Raw genomic sequence first — 18251 nt, 5'->3', positions numbered from 1 at the left:
GAGATTTTCCCCAAAAAGCTCAACAACGTTGGTGGTTTCCTTAAAAAAAAGCTCAACTCTGCGGGAGTCAGTAATTACACTTTTTGAAATATGGCAACCCTAGATTTGCGGTTAAGTGTCATGTAAGCTCTGAAATATATATATGACACTTAACCGCAAATCTAGGGTTGCCATATTTCAAAAAGTGTGTGTGTATATACACACGCCAATGTTTTAAATATTTATATTCACCCAGATCGGTTTAGAGAAGAGAGAGAAAAACTAATGCACTACAACTTAAGTGTCACACACTCTGATAATAGTTACAGGTAGATAGCCCTGTTGGTCTGCCGTAGTCCAAACAAAATAAAATAAAAAAATTCCTTTCAGTAGCATGCACACGAAAGTTCATACTAATAACTATCTTAGTTGGTCTCTAAGGTGCTACTGGAAGGAATTATTTTATTTTATTTTAATTATTTTATTTTGTTCCCTCTGATACTAGTAAGCCAGTCTGGGATAGTATATGCTTGAAATTGGCATTTAAATAAAGCGCACTTATTGAACATTCGTGCCGCGGCTTGCAGCAAACAGGGATGACTTGGGATCAGGATAAACAGTTAAAAAAACAAATTCAAGCCTCTGTATGTTTACTTCCGCGTTTCTATATTTCCCCCCAACACGCTCCCACGTGTATTAGTAAACAGGGGTGAGAAACGGCGCCCGCTGTCCCTTTAAGAGCAGGAACTTCCGGAGACGCTCCTTCCGCCCCGCCCCTCCTCCGAGAGAGGAAAAGGCGGAAACCGGAAGCGGCCGTTGCTCGGCCGAATTCGGCGCGGCCACGTCGGAGGAAGGCGGGCCCCTCCCACCGCCCCACCTCCCGCGGCTTGGCTGTCATAGGAGCAGCTCCGGTGAGCGCGTCGGGCAGCGGAAGGCCCCAGACGCCCAGGCCTCGCAGCGGCTAGACCGGCGGCGGAGGGGAGATGTCGGACCTCGGGGAATGGTTCCGGAGCATCCCGCTCATCACCCGCTACTGGTTCGCCGGCGCCATCGCGGTCCCCCTCGTCGGCAAGCTAGGCCTCATCAGCCCCTTCTACCTCTTCCTGTGGCCCGAGGCCTTCATCAACCGCTTCCAGGTAAGCGAGTGGGCGGACTGCAACTCCCGGCATGCTCGGCGCGAGCCTGGCGCTTAAGAATCACCCGCGACGCGGCGCTGTGCATGCCGGGAGTTGTAGTTGTTGGGAGACGGCGTGGGGCTCGGCAGCGCTGGTTGTCAATGGATCGCAGGGAGTTGGAAGGGGATCCCCAGGGCTCATCAAGCCCAGCCCCCTCCCAGCGATGCAGGACAGCTGCCTACCGCCGTCCCTGGGTGGGCTCGATCCAGCGACTTTCTGGTTGACAGTCAGGCGCACTGACCCCTTGTGCCACCCGAGGGAGCCACGCGGGAAGTGTCAGTGCTTTGTCATGGCCACTTGTTGCGGGGATGGGACACCACTTGTAAGGGGTTTCTTCATTCGTTTGCTTCCTCCCTTCTTAAACGGGAATGGGTGAGGAGCTGTGAAAAGGTGCCTTGTTTTGAGCCCAGGAGTTCCTGCCTCTTTTCTGAAAGCAAAGCACACTACCACGGTTTAGTGGGGAATGTTTAGGTCTTTACCATCATGGGTTCAAATTCCCACAGTAAGTCCTGAAACTCATTTGCCGCATCTGGAAGCTTGAACATCATCAATAACTCAAAATCAAACATTGTTACAGTGGTACATCGGGTTACATACGCTTCAGGTTACAGACTCCGCTAACTCAGAAATAGTACCTTGGGTTAAGAATTTGCTTCAGGATGAGAACAGAAATTGTGCAGTGGCAGCGCGGCGGCAGCAGGAGGGCCCATTAGCTAAAGTGGTGCTTCACGTTAAGAACAGTTTCAGTTTAAGAACGGACCTCCGGAACAAATTAAGTACTTAACCCGAGGTACCACTGTACTTTGTGTGCAGCCACTTTACCCCCTTTTTTGTGCAGATGAGTGAACAATACAGTATATGAAGCCAAGAGTTTAGTGTCAGCATCTTGGTTTGATCAGAAACCATTATGCTTAATCATTTTCTAGTTTGGATATAATAAGGAACTATGACGGAAGACTTTCTGGTTTGTTTGTTGGTTTGTTTGTTAGGTTATTGTTTTTTGCTTCCAAGATGGTAGGAGTAAAGCAGGCATGTGATGCTTGTTCATGGGCACAGCGCTTGCTCTACAAGTGAGGGGGAGCCTGGGCTAACAAAGTCCCTTTGCCCTAGTATTGAAATGTCAAGGTAACAGTTCCATTAATAGGGTGAGGAGGCCAGGGCAGAATAGGTTTCCATCTGGCCCTTGCTAGGCTTACAGGATCGCCATCTTAAAGCAGCCATAAACAGAACACCTTCATGGTGGTGCTCTCTGAAATGTTACCCACCCTACATACATGGCCAGCTAAACATTCTCAATGTGTTTGTGAGACAACAATCTGGATTTGTTAGGCACTGAGGAAACATTATAGAACTCTCTAGGCTTCTATGAAAGGGACAGGTTTCATTGAACCAGGGAAGAACTTGGTTCTTAAAATTAGCATTGTAACAGAGCAGCTTTAAAGTTGGTCACCGGAGGAACAGCTGGTTTGGAATATGCGAGGATAAACATGTTGTTTCGTGCAAGGGGGACATTATAGGAATTCAAAGAGGCCAAAGTAAAGTAGGATAAAATGCATGTGCCAGATACGTTTGGAAACAAAGATCATGAATAGACGTTCATTTGTTAATTATAGAAGCCTCCAAGCCAGAATGGATGTGCTGGAATGCTTGGTTTTAAAAGAGAGAATAGATGTATTGGGCATAGTGGGCAATGGTAGCACACCGTTGTCTCCGCATCTGGACTCTATAGGAAGAACAGAGAAGGGTGTTCTGGAGGTGGTGTCACTCTGCATGTCAAAGAGGACACAGAGTCGCGTGAGATTGAAATCCCAAAAGGGGCAGACTCCACCACAGAATTGTTACGTGGTGATATTGGACCCCAAGAATAGTACTGGGGACCTGCTATCATCTCCCTGATCAAAATGCTCAGGAAGATCTTGAGAAGAGAAGGAGCTCAAAGAGGCATCCAAAAGAAGGAATGTCATAGACAGGATAACAACAGGAAAACCCCCAGAAACCCAGAGGACAAAAGTCAGAGATTAATGTGCATTATAATGAGTGAAATATGTATTTGATCCCTTATCAACCAGCCAGATGTCAGGCTACCTGGCATCTTCACTGTATGTAACGAGCTGAGATGAGAAGCACCTGCTATAAGTGAGAGATCTTACCTGTAATCCCAGCTCGTTACAGTACCTGTACAAAAGACACCTGTCGACAGAAGCAATCAATCCAGCAGATTCCAAAGTAGCCACCATGACCAAGAGCTGTCCAAGGGGGAACTTGTCAATGATCTCAGGGCAGCTGGGACCATACTCACCATGAAAACAGTTGGTAACACTCTAAGCTGTGAAGGACTGAGATTTTGCAGAGCCCGCAAGGTCCCCTTGCTCAAGACAGCACATGTACAGGCCCGTCTGCAGTTTGCCAATGCACATCTGAATCACCCAGAGGAGAACTGGGTGAAAGTGTTGTGGTCAGATGAGACCAAAATCGAGCTCTTTGGCGTCAACTCAACTCGCTGTGTTTGGAGGAGGAGGAGGAATGCTACCTATGACACCAAGAACACCACCCCCACCGTCAAACATGGAGGGGCACATATTATGGTTTGGGGGTGTTTTTCTGCTAAGGGGAGAAATACTCATTACAATGCACATCAATCTCTGACTTTTGTCTTCTGGGTTTCTGGGTGTTTTCCTGTTGTTATTCGGTCTCTCACAGCTACAATAAACCTACCATTAAAATTATGGACTGGTCATTTCTTCGTCAGAGGGCAAACGGGCAAATTTAGCAGGAGATCAAATACTTTCCCCCCCTCACTGTAAGTGGCTGACTTCTTTCTGTGTCAGAAATGCAAGCATGATCAGCCCCTTGTGGCAAGGCTATTTTTTGTGGCTGCTGCTACTCAGAGTTAGCAGGGCTGGAAATGACATAGGCAGGGAGTTTGCTAGAACAGGTGGAATGTGCTCTATTTTTTTGTGTAAAGACAGGCGATGCTTGTGCAAGTCCTACAATATAGCACTGGGGACGTAGCCACCTACTGCTTGGAGATTTTTGAAATATTAAGTGTTATTTAAATGCTGTTATATATATGAAATAAACCACCCTTATAGAAATACATTACAGTGGTGCCTCGAGTTAAGAACTTAATTCGTTCTGGAGGTCTGTTCTTAACCTGAAACTGTTCTTAACCTGAAGCACCACTTTAGCTAATGGGGCCTCCTGCTGCCGCTGTGCTGCCACTGCACAATTTCTGTTCTCATCCTGAAGCAAAGTTCTTAACCCGAGGTAATATTTCTGGGTTAGCGGAGTCTGTATCCTGAAGCGTATGTAACCCGAGGTACCACTGTACTTCATTTCTATAGCATGTATAAATTTGGGTCCTCCAAGGAGAAGTTACTTGTGTACTGCCATGCTCTTGGATCAGAGCTTTCCAAACTTTTCATCTCGCTGACATACTTTTTCGATGTGCATCATTTTGCAACACAGTAATTCAGTTTTACAAGCAAGCTGGAGGTTTAACTAACCCCTTTCCAGCCCCAGGAGGAGCATGGGGAGCATTCGCACAACACATGTACAAACTGCAGCCGACATACTAACATGTTGCAGCACACAGTTTGGAAAGCTCTTGTCTTAAATGATTGTTACTCTGACTTCACCCCCCTACATTTCTCTCCCATCTGCTAGTCAAATGAGGCTTACATACCATGCATCATGTGGAGTTGCTAAGCTTATGCCAGAATAAATTTGTCAGTAGTTAAGGTGCCACAAGACTCTCGGTTGTTTCACTGTGATAAACCTCTGAATTCATACTCTCTCTTTAAAACGTTTGAACAGATCTGGAGGCCAATCACAGCAACCTTCTATTTTCCGGTCGGCCCAGGAACGGGGTTTCTGTACCTGGTGAACTTATATTTTTTGTATCAGTATTCATCACGATTAGAAACAGGTAATGTAACATCGAATATATAACATACTATTTAGTTTTCACATTCAGTGGCACTGGTTACTTTCCATTTTCTTTTATAACCTTCTGGGTCCATCTTGTGGAGATAGATGCTAATTCGGATGCATACAGAATGCATACAGAAGCTGCCCTATACTGAGTCAAGGCATTGGTCCATCAAGCTGTCTGCACTGACTGGCAGTGGCTGTCCAGGATTTAAAACAGAGGGACTCTCCCAGCCCTACCCGGAGATGCCAGACATTGAATCTGTGACCCTATTTATACAAGGCAGGGGCTCTGTCAATGGAGCTGTGAGAATCTAATCTTGCTAAGATGCAGAACTCGCAGGGTTGCATCCAAACTTCCACCCATTCTTTGTGTAGCCCTTAGCACTGCCTCCTAGCTGTCACCTTCTGGAGCAGCTTTCTGAGGGGCACGAGGCTGCAGGCAGAATTTGTGAAAACAGCCTCTCCCCTCTAGTGGGAGAGGTTCCTGGGCAGAGTACCCATGATAGTCTGGACCCATGGGAGGTTAATGAAAATTCAAGTGTGTGTGTGTGTGTGCGTGCAATGCTAGTCTTGGGGGCATTTGTCCTGTGAGGGTTTTGGGAATGAGAGGAAAATGGAGGCTGGTTATTTTGAATCAAGGTCCTGTTTTGAGGCTGCTGTCCTATTCCTGTGTGGTCTGAATTCACTGGTACAGTCACACCTTGGATTCCGAACGCCCTGGAGCTTTGGCTCCCGAACGCCGCAAACCTGGAAGTGATTGTTTTTTAGCGTTCTTTTGGAAGCGAAATGTCTGACGGGGCTTCCATGGCTTCCAATTGGCTGCAGGAACTTCCTGCAGCCAACCGGAAGCCTCAATTTGGTTTTTGAACGTTTTGGAAGTCGAATGGATTCCGTTTGACTTCCAAGGTATGACTGTACCTCAAAGATGCACTGCAGCTTTGTTTCCTGTATTTTTTGCAGAAAAATAGTGCTAGATACAAAGCTGGTACCCATATTGAATAAAGAGGCTTTCCTCTTCCCAAATGTGGAGATGAGATATTTCGTGTCTATTAAAACAGCCAGTTTTCCCCCCAAGCATTTCTTAAGTGGAAGAAAAACCTTCCCTGACTCTTCCTGCGGGCTCCTGAAACGGATCAGCCTCTCGTTTCTTCCTCTGAACGAAAGCCGCAATTGTGTCGTGCAATATAATCATAGCCCTTAAGATCCACCCAGTGTCTCTGGGGGGAACAATGCAAAACAACTGCCAAGGAAGAAGACTGGAAGAAATTTAAAGACTATCTACAGATAGCAACTAAGGGGTTTCCGGCTGTAATGATTTAAGGGAATATGAAAAAAGGGTTATAAATGGGTTAAAATCTAATGGTAAGGATTTGCTGAACCAATAAATTGAAGTGGAATGCAAAAAAGGGAGGTATGAGGAGGTCTGGGAAATAAGTTAAAAGAAAATAAGTAAAAGGAAAAATGTATGTTTTTAACTGTTTTTATTTTGTATTTTGTATTTTTCTTTTTCATTTTTACCGTTATATTTTAAAAAAAATTAATAAATATTTTATATATATAAAAAAACAACTGCCAAGGTTTCAGCTCGCTCTAACGCCACTCTTTTGTTCACAGGCGCTTTCGATGGAAGACCCGCCGACTATATGTTCATGCTTCTCTTTAATTGGATCTGCATAGTTGTATCCTTTTTTTATTTGCTACAGCAACATTTTGGCATGTTTGAGTTCTGCAGAGGGGTGGGAGTGGGCTGTGTGGTCCTCACCTGTGTTCAGTCACACATCCACTGCATGGCCTTAGTAGTTGTAATAGCATTTATTAAATTTGTATAACGCCCTTCATCTGAAGATCACAGGGCAGTTCATAACGTAAAAATACAAAACAAGAACACAAAATATATAATAAAAAACAGAACCTAATGCCCGCCCTCCCACAAACACATTCAAAAGGCCATAGATTGTTTAATCAGCCGAAGGGTAATATTTTCGCCTGGCAGCGCCAAATGAGCCTCTTTTGGGGGAGCATTCCACAAATGGGAGCCACCACAGAAAAGGCCCGTTCTCGTGTAGTGGTCCTCTTGTGGAGGGAGCACACAAAGCAGGGCCTCAGGTGATGATCACAGGGTCTGGGTTGGTTCATATGGAGAGAGGCAGTTCTTGAGCTATTGTGGTCCTGAACCATTTAAGGCTTTACAGGCCAAAGCCAGTATTTAGTCAAGTTAATCTGCTTCACTCCTTTCTGCCCCCTTTTTACTATGATGTGGTGTTAATTATTATTAATAATTTTATTATTTATACCCTGTCCACCTGACTGGGTTTCCCTGGCCACTCTGGGCAGTTTCCATCACATATAAAAACGTCAAGCATTAAAAACCTCCTGATACAGGGCTGCCTTCAGATGTCTTCTAAATGTTGTGTAGTTCTTTATCTCCTTGATATCTGGTGGCTTTGTGTTTGTCTGTACGTGTAGGAATAGTCGTAAGGATTGCAAGTAAAAAAAAACCTCAGAAAGATGCTGTATAAATAGTTTTATAATATGGCATCACTGGCCCTGTACTAAACCCTGATTGAGTGGCTGAGCCTTAACGAGCTCAGAGTGAAGTCTTGGGCCTGTGCCCGTCCACTTCTTGTGTAGCTAGGGGAAAGACTTCTGCCAAGTTGAGTTTAGCTTTCGAGGAATCTTGGCTTCGCATTCTGTAAAAGAACAGGACTCCTCCTGGCTTAAAATGACTAATGGTTTAACAGTGGCAGCTTCAGATTTGGCAACTGTGTTACACCAGGATATCTCATTTGTACCTAATGCTAAGATGAGATTCTTTGAAAGCAGAACTAAACTTTGCAGAAGTCTTCCTCCTGGTCCTGCCGGAGGAGAGGTGAGAGGGGAGCAGGCACATCCTTGGTTGCACTTGAGTCCAGCGAAGCTTGCCTGCAGAACAGTAATGGCAGTGTCTAGTATGTCCGGCTAACAGAACCTTTTCTTCTGCACTGTACTGTGTTGAATCTGATTCACTTGCTCTCTCACCAGCAATATTTCCACAGGCTGTTTCAAAGCCATGCTGCAGCTTTCCAGACAGATTCTGTCCAGCTCTTTTAGTCCCTTGAGTTAAATGTGCCTCATCACAAGGTTGCGCTTCTTGTCTTCTGTTTTAGTTTGGTTTTCCTTAGTGAAACAATGAAAGATTACTGGTTTGGCAATGAATATGCAGGTAAGCATGTCTGTTTTCAAAGCGACCTGGCTTCTAAAGTGCCAGGTCTTTCATCTACTTGCACAGAATTCATGTGGGCCAGATCAGATCAGAGTGGATTATGTGTACTGTGTATTCAATACTCTCCCATCTAAACCAGTGTGCTGGCAGGGAGAAAAAGGGCCAGTTTGTGTTTCTGAACACCTGAAAGAGCACTGAGCAAAACACTCATCATTCCTGTTCAGCAGGTTTGGTGTGGATTTTCTGCTGATACCCAAGTGCAAAACTGTAGGAGAAATAACCCTAAGAGAAAATGGCTGCATTCAGGTTTTAACAATACCTTGCTGCGACCCTCCATCTTTCTCAGAACATTCCCCAACCACACCCTCCCCAAGTCTGTCTGTCTGTCTGTCACACGATTGGCCTTGCTTTGCATTGAAAGGTGCCATTGAACACTGATAATGTTTCATGTTTGCCTGGAGGACAGAGAAAGGGGTGTGGGTGGGTGTTTTGTCTACTGTGCAAAGGTAAATTTTACATTAGTCGATACTGTTTTGTGGATGTGTCTCTTCGGCTCCCCTGCTCCTCTCACGCAGCTGCAAGGAGGAGAGATTGGAAGCTTTCCCTTCTGTTCTTATCTAACTGCAATTTTGCATCGTGTCCACACAGGGTGTATTGTGCTTTCTCTGTGGTGTGGCTGAAAGAAGCAGGTTTAGGAAGCTGACTGCAGATTAGGCATTGGACATTGAAAATAGGGGCCAGGGCTTCTGATCTTCTCACAGGCATGCTTTGGAAGGAGAAATTACACAGGCTTAAGGCTTATTCATGTAAGGTAGGGTTGGGAACCTCTGACCACCCAGACGACTACAACCCACATTGTCCCTAATCATTGCCTGTGCTGACTGTGACTGATGGGAGTTGGGGAGTCCAGCAATATGTGGAAACTGCCAGTTTTCCATCGCTGGTGTAATGATGCTAAACCACATCATACCCCTTGAATGCATTCTATGCAGGTGATAAGCAGTCTTACCAATGTCAACAGTGAGTGTGCCGTAGGTGCATTCCTTTTCAGCTGAAGCTGCCCTAAAGCCTTTGCCCTTTGTAGGAAGGAGAACTTCCGAGACGCGCCTGGAGCTTCAGGCAGAGTTTCCAACTGCACCCTGTTCTTCTCAAACTCAGAATCCCATATTTGGGCTCTAGGAGCTGTAAGACCTTTTGATTTCCAGAAAGAGGGAGAGGTGTGCATTCCTGCTTTTGATTACGTTTCCACTGTGAGACTTTGAGGCTGAAACATTTCCTGGGAGTTTCATAAGAGCACTTCTTGGGATCGTATCCATGAACTCCTCGCCAGCTGCATGGGGCCCAACCTCTCCCCGCTCTCTCTGAGGGTTTCCATTTCAGGTCCTTCTAAGCCACTCGTGCCCAGTTCTCCCAAATGCATGCATCATTTTGCACTGCAGAGAAGAATCGTATTTAACTTTACATCTAAAATAGCCAGTCAGCCTTCATTGTCTAAGACGTGTGTGTGTATGTGTGTGTGTGTAATATAACTTTCAGGTAATTAAGCAAGCCTGGTGCTGACACCTCTGTCAAACTGTCCTTGCCAATTGCACAATCACATCTCTCGGTCACATTAGCTTTTTAAAAAGATCTTGCTGAAAGTAAATCAACACCATTTTTTCTTGCGATGGAACTCATTACGCAAGAACCAATATGGATGTTATGAATAAGGAGGCCTAAAAACCTGCAAGCCCCCTGTTAGTGCTCAGTTCTGTCAGTGCAGAATAAGGAGGGGATAGCTGGACTTAATTTTAAAGTTATTTTTATTTCTATAATTTGAGCAGACTCCTGTAATCTCGAGGGCTGCGATCCGAGGTATATTTCCATGGAAAATACACTTGGTGAGATGCCGTGGGACTTAATTCTAGGAATAAACAAGGCTAGGAACCAAGTATTTCTCTGTGCACCAATCCTTCATCACTTGTGACCCCCTAAGCTGAAGGCAGCCCACAGGCCACGTATTGTGGTTTGACTGATCTTGACAACAGGCCTTTGTATTTGCTATCTGGGACAGGCAGCAAAACCAGATTTCTCACGCCCTGGCATGCTGTCCTGTCTGGTGATAGGCTGCTTTCTGCTTGGCGGATCTTAAATTAGGGAGCCTGGGGCAAAGAAGTAAAATGCCTTTCTAAAACATTTTCTTAATGACGTTGTGCTGTCAGGTGTGGAGAGACCTCTCTGTGGCAAGCATCCATGAAAGAGCCACAGCAAGCTTTGGGCTTCTGTGCTCTCTATCCTGCTTGCTCTGGCACAGCTGTTAGAATATCAGAAACTTCTTCATCTGTTTTATATGAACCACAGCTTAGTGTGTTGGATGAACTCTAAGCTATGGATAATTGTAACTATAGTTAGTGATAACAACTCAAGGTTATAACCACTTCTCAAATTCAGGTGACATGCTGCAGTTAATCAAAAACAGAAGGCAGAGATTTCAAACTCCCCTGCGCAACCATGTCAGGAGTGGGGAGGAGACACGCGCCAGAGTCTTGTTTCCATAATACTAAATCCAGGTTTGAAGTTACGTGCAAATTGGAGAGAACACTAAACAGGCCTCTGCATTTCTTTTTATTCTGAGCATTCTGCAGTTGCTTAGGTCTCCTGTACCAAATCTCAATCTTTTTGTCTCTTCATTCTCTTGCTTCCCTTGTAGCTGCTGATGATTCCCTTGATCATGTCTGTACTTTACGTTTGGGCCCAGCTGAACAGAGACATGATAGTGACATTTTGGTTTGGGACACGGTTTAAGGTAAGGCCAAAGGGCTTTCCCCTTTCCTCAAGCCTTCTGCCCATATCAAAGGAACTGCTCGCTCACTGAGGAAGGGAGACAGTTCCCCCCTGTGACTACTTGTCCCTTCCAGATTCTTAAAGGGATACTGGCATCAGAGGAGCTCTTTTGCTGCCACTAAAGGTGTTTCACTTCCAAGCCTTTCTGCAGGGTAGCCTCGGAGTTGATATCATGTGCCTTGGCCACAAGAGACGTAGACCCATGTGTGAGATGGCAATGTCTTTATACCACATTGTGTGCTCTAGAAACACCTTGCGATGCTGCAGCCAGGCATGGGCTTGTAGCAGAGCTCCTTGACCTCCACCCACCTCCCTGATGCTACTAACCACCTCATGTCAGATCGCCATGCTTTCTCTTGGCTGCCAGATACGTAGTTGTGGGGGCTATGCTATCATGGAATGTTAGGATTGGAGAAGGGGATTTGTCATCCTTGTCTGGTATGCAGTGAGGAGGTGTACAGACAAGGAAGATATTGGCAAAGGCAATGCAGGATGGGAGGGAAAGGCAGAGTTGGGAGAGAGATTTTGTGCCAGCGCAAGGGATAGAGGAAAAAAGCTGAAGGACATTTAACTGCAACTTGGGTGTCCTGATAGCATGTTGCAACCCAGGGAGAGGTACTGTACTTCTAAAATGTGAATTACATGTCGCCGACTAGATAGAGCAAAACCTCCATAGTTGAGGGGGGAAACGTCTATATCAGCTAGACTGGTGACTGGCAGCGGCCGCCGAGACCACATAACACCGGTCTTAAAAGACCTACATTGGCTCCCAGTACGTTTCCGAGCACAATTCAAAGTGTTGGTGTTGACATTTAAAGCCCTAAACGGCCTCAGTCCAGTATACCTGAAGGAGCGTCTCCACCCCATCGTTATGCCTGGACGCTGAGGTCCAGCACCAAGGGCCTTCTGGCGGTTCCCTCACTGCGAGAAGCCAAGTTACAGGGAACCAGGCAGAGGGCCTTCTTGGTAGTGGCGCTCGCCCTCTGGAACGCCCTCCCATCAGATGTCAAAGAGATAAACAACTACCTAACATTTAGAAGACATCTGAAGGCAGCCCTGTTCAGGGAAGTTTTTAATGTGTGATGTTTTAATGTATTTTTAATCTTTGTTGGAAGCCACCCAGAGTGTTTCCTGCTTGGCAGGGGGTTGGACTCGATGACCCTTGTGGTCTCTTCCAACTCTATGATTCTATGATTCTATGAAATAATAAATTATTATTATTACGTCATGAAATAACCATGGGGTTTCCAGTGAGGTGAGCAGAGCTCTGTTTGATCCAACTGGAGCGTGCTGGATCAGCCTAATAGCCCACCTAGTCCAGCAGCCTGCTCTCTCAGGGGCCAGCCAGCCACCGACTTTGCCGTTCTCTGCTCCTCAAATATGCTGCAAAATGGACCCCGACCCTCTGGAGCAGATTTTCAGGGTTTGCAGTGGGCTTCAGAGATGAGCTCTGTTGTGCAAGTGGAAGTCTTGCCCAAGTAGAACATCAACATTGGATGCAAACCCTGTACATTAAATGCTCAATAATGTATTTAGCTAGCTATATTTCTGTCAGGGACTTGTATTTGGAGAATTCTGAAGGAGGTGGAGACTAAATTGCGCTCTTCAGTTTCCTTGCTCACAGCAAGTTTGCATGTGCTCTTGTTGTCCTAGGCATGCTATCTACCGTGGGTTATCCTGGGATTCAACTATATCATTGGAGGCTCGTAAGTATTCCCAAATACCCGTTTTGTATTACAGTAAATGCAGTCCTTACAGTAACATGTGGCTTACTTCCATTCCCCGAAGGACATCTGAAACATCTGGATAATTAAGAGGAATGTGTGTGAATGCAGTAGTCTTTTTTTGCAGTGGCAAGGAGACGCCCTTTCCCTTGCATTGCCTAGCTCTTCCACTGACCTAACCTCCAGATCTTCACTGGCAGGTTTCTCAGTGAGCAATTTCCATGGCGAAAGGTCCCAGCCATAGTACCAGCCCTGCTCAAGCTGCAGTTTCTCCTGCATGAGCAGCAAGCTCCTGTGTCCTTCCCTCTCTGAAAGAAAAGGTGAATGCGGGAAGGAAAAGAACTTCCTGTGCCCGATTGACTCTTCCGTCTGCCTTATTTTTTAGCCTGTCCTTTGAGCATGGCAATTGCTAGGAGTTGTGGCTTTGTATGGTACATTTTTTGCTGCTATACAGGAGTATAGCAATATAGGAGTATTTTGTTGCTATACAGGAGAGTCAGCGTGGTTCAGTGGTTAAGAGCGGTGGACTCGTAATCTGGTGAACCAGATTCGCTTCCCCGCTCCTCCACATGCTGCTGCTGGGTGACCTTGGGCTAGACACACTTCTCTGAAGTCTTTCAGCCCAACTCACCTCACAGAGTGTTTGTTGTAGGGGAGGAAGGGAAAGGACATTGTTAGCCGCTTTGAGACTTCTTCGGGTAGTGATAAAGCGGGATATCAAATCCAAACTCCTCCTCCTTTCCTCTAGCCCCAGCTTAGTCTCCTTGGTTGTATGTTGGGGCAACCAAGGTTCCGTGTGTATAGATTGCCTTCAGGTCGGCAGCAGAAAATGCTTTACTACAGAATTGTCAAACGTTGATGCCATTCTCTTCTCCCTGCAGTATCATCAATGAGCTGATTGGCAACCTGGTTGGCCACCTGTACTTTTTCTTAATGTTTAAATATCCAATAGACTTGGGAGGAAGAAATTTCCTATCAACGCCTCAGTTCCTGTAAGTTGTTTTAAAAGGTTTTCTCTGTTTTTAAAAGGAAAATCAGGTTGCTTATTGGGAAACATTTGAGTTATCTTATTTGAAAAAAGGGTTTATAACAGTGATAACTAGAGAATTTAGGTGACCCAAGCAAGATTTTCCAGTTTGCTGGATCTATGATGGGGTCTTCCACATTTATCAGAGCATGCATCTCTGACAGTGAAACGAATAAGGAAAGCTTTTCAACTGAAACTTTTAGAAGCCATGAATCGAAGAGGAGGAAGGGGGAAGATGACAATAGACTTGTAAAATGAAGTTTGAAAACAAGCAATTCAACTTAAACTGACTTACACATGCTTACTCAAAAATGTCTTTCTGAATTAACGTGGGGAGGGAGCAGCAGCAGAGATACATTTCAGACATCGCGATATATCAGCATATACCAATATTTAGCTGTTGATATATCACAGTGCTGAAAACCAGATATTGTCCAGTCCTTGATGCAAGCACACATCCTCACAATCTCTCTCTCTCAGAAAACATATTGGTTCTATCCCAGTTCAAAGCCAAAAGGTGGGATACATCCACACCGTTTCGAGGAGAGAAATAATTGCTGTATCTCTTAAGAGAGCTGCCTAGCACTTCCTGGAACCCATAGGTGACACATTTGCAGTTGCTGCCAAATGTGACAGATCGTCCATTTTTAAACTGGGGCATTTAACACTTCTTAATGTATTAATAAGGGACGCAGGTGGCGCTGTGGGTTAAACCACAGGGCCTAGGACTTGCCGATCAGAAGGTTGGTGGTTCGAATCCCCGCGACGGTGTGAGCTCCTGTTTCTCGGTCCTTGCTCCTGCCAACCTAGCAGTTCAAAAGCACGTCAAAGTGTAAGTAGATAAATAGGCACCGCTCCGGCGGGAGGGTAAATGGTGTTTCCGTACGCTGCTCTGGTTTGCCAGAAGCGGCTTAGTCATGCTGGCCACATGACCCAGAAGCTGTACGCCGGCTCCCTCAGCCAATAAAGCGAGATGAGCGCCGCAACCCCAGAGTCAGCCACAACTGGACCTAATGGTCAGGAGTCCCTTTACTTTTAATGTATTAATATGCAGTGCTTTCCCTCCCACTAAGCTAGGAAGGGCAATGCTTTTGAGATCTGAGTGTTTGATAAAAGAATGAAAACTGACAAAAGAACTTCAGACTTGTTAGGGGGTCTGCCAAAACAGTTCCAATTAGGTTAAAACTGCACTCAAAGGGGCAGGGTGGGATTGAACAGTATCTTAGCCATATGTCATCCAATCATTTTGCTGTTTGGCCAGCTTATAGCTCTTACTGTGTAGATTCTACATGCACAATGCCGCAAAACTGGAACTAGTCCTGATTTCAGAAAGACCAGGCATTTCTGAACGGCTCTTTTGCTTGGCCCCCAGGTACCACTGGCTGCCGAACAGGAGAGGAGGAGTCTCTGGATTTGGGGTGCCCCCCGCCAGCATGCGCAGGCCTGCAGAGAACCGCCAGGGCGAAGGGAGACACAACTGGGGCCAGGGTTTCCGGCTGGGCGATCAGTGAAAGAACTTCCTGCTTTTTCTCTTCTTCTTCTTTTCCTTTTTGTGTGTGCGGGACATCTTCAACCATTCACGGGAATGGCTCCTACTGAGGAGTGTACTCAAGAACTGGGTTTGCTCGAGGGCAATTGGGTCTCGCCCATTAAGAAATCTTAACTTTTTCTTTTCGTTCCTGGTGGAAGATGACACAACGGAAGGCACAAGATAGATTTTACTCCAGGCTGTTGAATAGTGCTCAACTCAGTGCTGCCATTAAAAAAAAAAAAAAGAACACACATTTTTAATATTGTCTAGCACAGTGTATTTTCTTTTACCAACCTCTCCTCAGGTGAATTTTATGTTGTTGCATCTGAATTTCACGCCTTTCATTGCGTAAGAGCCCTACAGTCCAGTAAGAATCTACTCCTTGGGTCAGAGAATTGTCCAACACAGTAACTGGTGGTAAAAAGGGTTACTTCAGAGTTTGCTGTAATACTAACTAGCAGGAGCTCTTCGGGTATTGATAACTGTGTTGGTATTTATTTAGCAGGATCAGAGCCTAAAATTTCCTGTGTAAGGCATCAGATATGTGTTTTGACTGGAGGAGATGCGAACCTAGGCCACTGAGGCAGAGCGCTAGCTCTCTCTTGGGAAATTTTTGCTGCGGCCATCTAAATGCCTCTGCCTCTTCAGCTGTAGATTGGGGGCACTTTAATGCCAGTCCTGTGCACACACTCACTTGGTGGGGCTTACTTCCGAGTAAGTAACATGCATAGGACTGAGACAAAACTCAGTTCTTTGGAATCTGTAAGGTAATCATGCTTGGGTTTGTCTCTTGTAAAGGGGAAGGCAAGCCGTGAAAAACAAAGTTGGAGAGTTAGCAAAAATTATTTTGTGTTTTCAAACAAGACTCCCGACCAACCGGTGCTTCAACATTTCTCATCCTGGAAGAAAATTTGGGTACCTGCGAATGTTCAGTAGTAACCTTCATTGCAAGTTAAGCTGCTCGATTATAATATGAGTAATGGGTATCAAACGACTGATGACTGTTTTATGTGGGGTGACACTTGAGATACCGTTTTTTTTTGCTCTATAAGACTCACTTTTTCTCTCCTAAAAAGTAAGGGGAAATGTGTGTGCGTCTTATGGAACAAATGCAGGCTGCGCAGCTATCACAGAAGCCAGAACAGCAAGAGGGATTGCTGCTTTCACTGTGCAGTGATCTCTCTTGCTGTTCTGGCTTCTGAGATTCAGATTTTTTCCCTCTTGTTTTCCTCCTCCAAAAACTAGGTGCGTCTTGTGGTCTGGTGCGTCTTATAGAGCGAAAAATACGGTATTTGGATAGAGGGAGGAGAAAGCAGACCTAACCTTGTCCTCCCAATCCGCTGGTTTGTTCCTCTTCCTCCTCCTCTCCCCCAGCCCCAAGCAAACCACACCAGGTTGTGCTTACCTGTGGTCCCACCTGCAAAATGGGACTGCAAAACATTTCACCCAGCTGCGCAAAGTAGGCACTCTTTCCATAGCACTGCAAACATGGAAAGTGCTGTAGAAGTGATTATGAATGCTTTGGGTTGCAATTGCTACTGATATTTTTCCATGCATCAAAGGTGTAGCCAATGGGGCACCCTCAAGATGTTGTTGGGCCCTCATCAGGGCCAACTGCATTTGGAGGGCATTGTATTGTCTATCCTTGCTCTGTGTATATTTGTCTACTCAACTGGGGTGGGGTGGGGTTGGCGAGAGAGCAATATTTTCACCAGATGTTGCTTTCCCAGAGGTGTGAACCCACTGCGGCAGTCTTCATTGAGGAAAACAGAAACCTTGCAATTATGTGTCTTGATAGTGGAAAAAACGTATAGATTAAGAAATCATTTAGCAGTGTCCTCATGGTAATAAACCTTCCGGTGGCTCTTGCTTGATTTAAAAATACATATTTGTAATAAAAAAGATGGCATTTCCCCAAGGCCATAATGTATTTGTCATTAATTCTGGCTTGTAGCACGTGGGAACCCAAAGTCCTACAGCGTATTGTCATGAATTAATCCTGGTGGTTTTGTGAATTGGCTGTCCCCATGTGCACGGTGACAGTATAGCTTTGCTTGCTGTTCATTCACACAACAGGTTCCATTGGCAAAGAGTCCAAGCAGCTTCTTAACATTGCACTCTAGGCTTGCCTCTTCAGCAGTGGGAACAGTTGTACCGAAACCAGAAAGCAAAAGTTTCAGCTGTGTATGCAGTTCTTTGCCCAAGGCTGCTTGTTCTCTTTTCATACTGTGTAAATTTTGAATGTTACCCCAACCCAGGTTCTAAAAACAGGATCTCATTGTGAATACTTCTAAGGATTGGGATTTTGTCTTCTCTGCATTCTAGGAGAAATTGGTCTCTGTACTGCGTGAGGTTTTGTTTGGTCTGTACAAAAAGCTGAGTTTCTCCCAAAGACCATTTTGTAGAATGGAACACTGGATTACAACCAAAGTGAAATCCATGAACAGACATGACTAATTTGGGTCCATTAATTCTGATGAGTCTACTCTGAGTCAAATCTAATTGGCTACAACCCCATAGCTATACTGATCATAGAGCTAATCAACGCATCCATTTTAAGCCCGAGGTGCAGCCAACTTCATCATGTAGGTGGGAAATCGCAGCTCTGAATATGTTCTTATGTAGGAAGTACTCCATGAAGGGGAAGAGGGAGTAAGAATAGCTTTCCGTAGCTTTAATAATTGCTCCTTGGCAAGCTAGCATTCCAAAGCCAGGGATATTTTGGGGTCTTTGTGAAGGTGGAGGAATCCACTCATTTTCAGTTCTCCGCCTCTGTTGGAAATACTACTACTTCTGAATGGTGTAAAGGTAAAGGTAAAGGTACCCCTGCCCGAACGGGCCAGTCTTGACAGACTCT

General features: G+C 45.4%; 1 protein-coding gene across 1 annotated transcript; it reads left to right on the top strand.

Moving 5' to 3' along the window:
* Window positions 1-829: 829 nt before the first annotated feature.
* DERL1 (derlin 1) lies at window positions 830-17313 on the top strand. Its single transcript, XM_082235925.1, has 9 exons — window positions 830-1115; window positions 4971-5082; window positions 6702-6766; window positions 8263-8289; window positions 10979-11074; window positions 12766-12818; window positions 13718-13828; window positions 15236-16409; window positions 16670-17313. The coding sequence occupies exons 1-8, from the start codon at window positions 963-965 to the stop codon at window positions 15372-15374; spliced, it is 756 nt and encodes a 251-aa protein (XP_082092051.1). The 5' UTR covers window positions 830-962; the 3' UTR covers window positions 15375-16409; window positions 16670-17313.
* Window positions 17314-18251: the final 938 nt, after the last annotated feature.

This window comes from Podarcis vaucheri (genome assembly GCF_965113315.1).
Source record: "Podarcis vaucheri genome assembly, chromosome: 8".
NCBI classification, from domain to species: Eukaryota; Metazoa; Chordata; class Lepidosauria; order Squamata; family Lacertidae; genus Podarcis; species Podarcis vaucheri.
The sequence above is the reverse complement of the archived record's forward strand: the minus strand, read 5'-3'. Positions and strand labels throughout refer to the sequence as shown.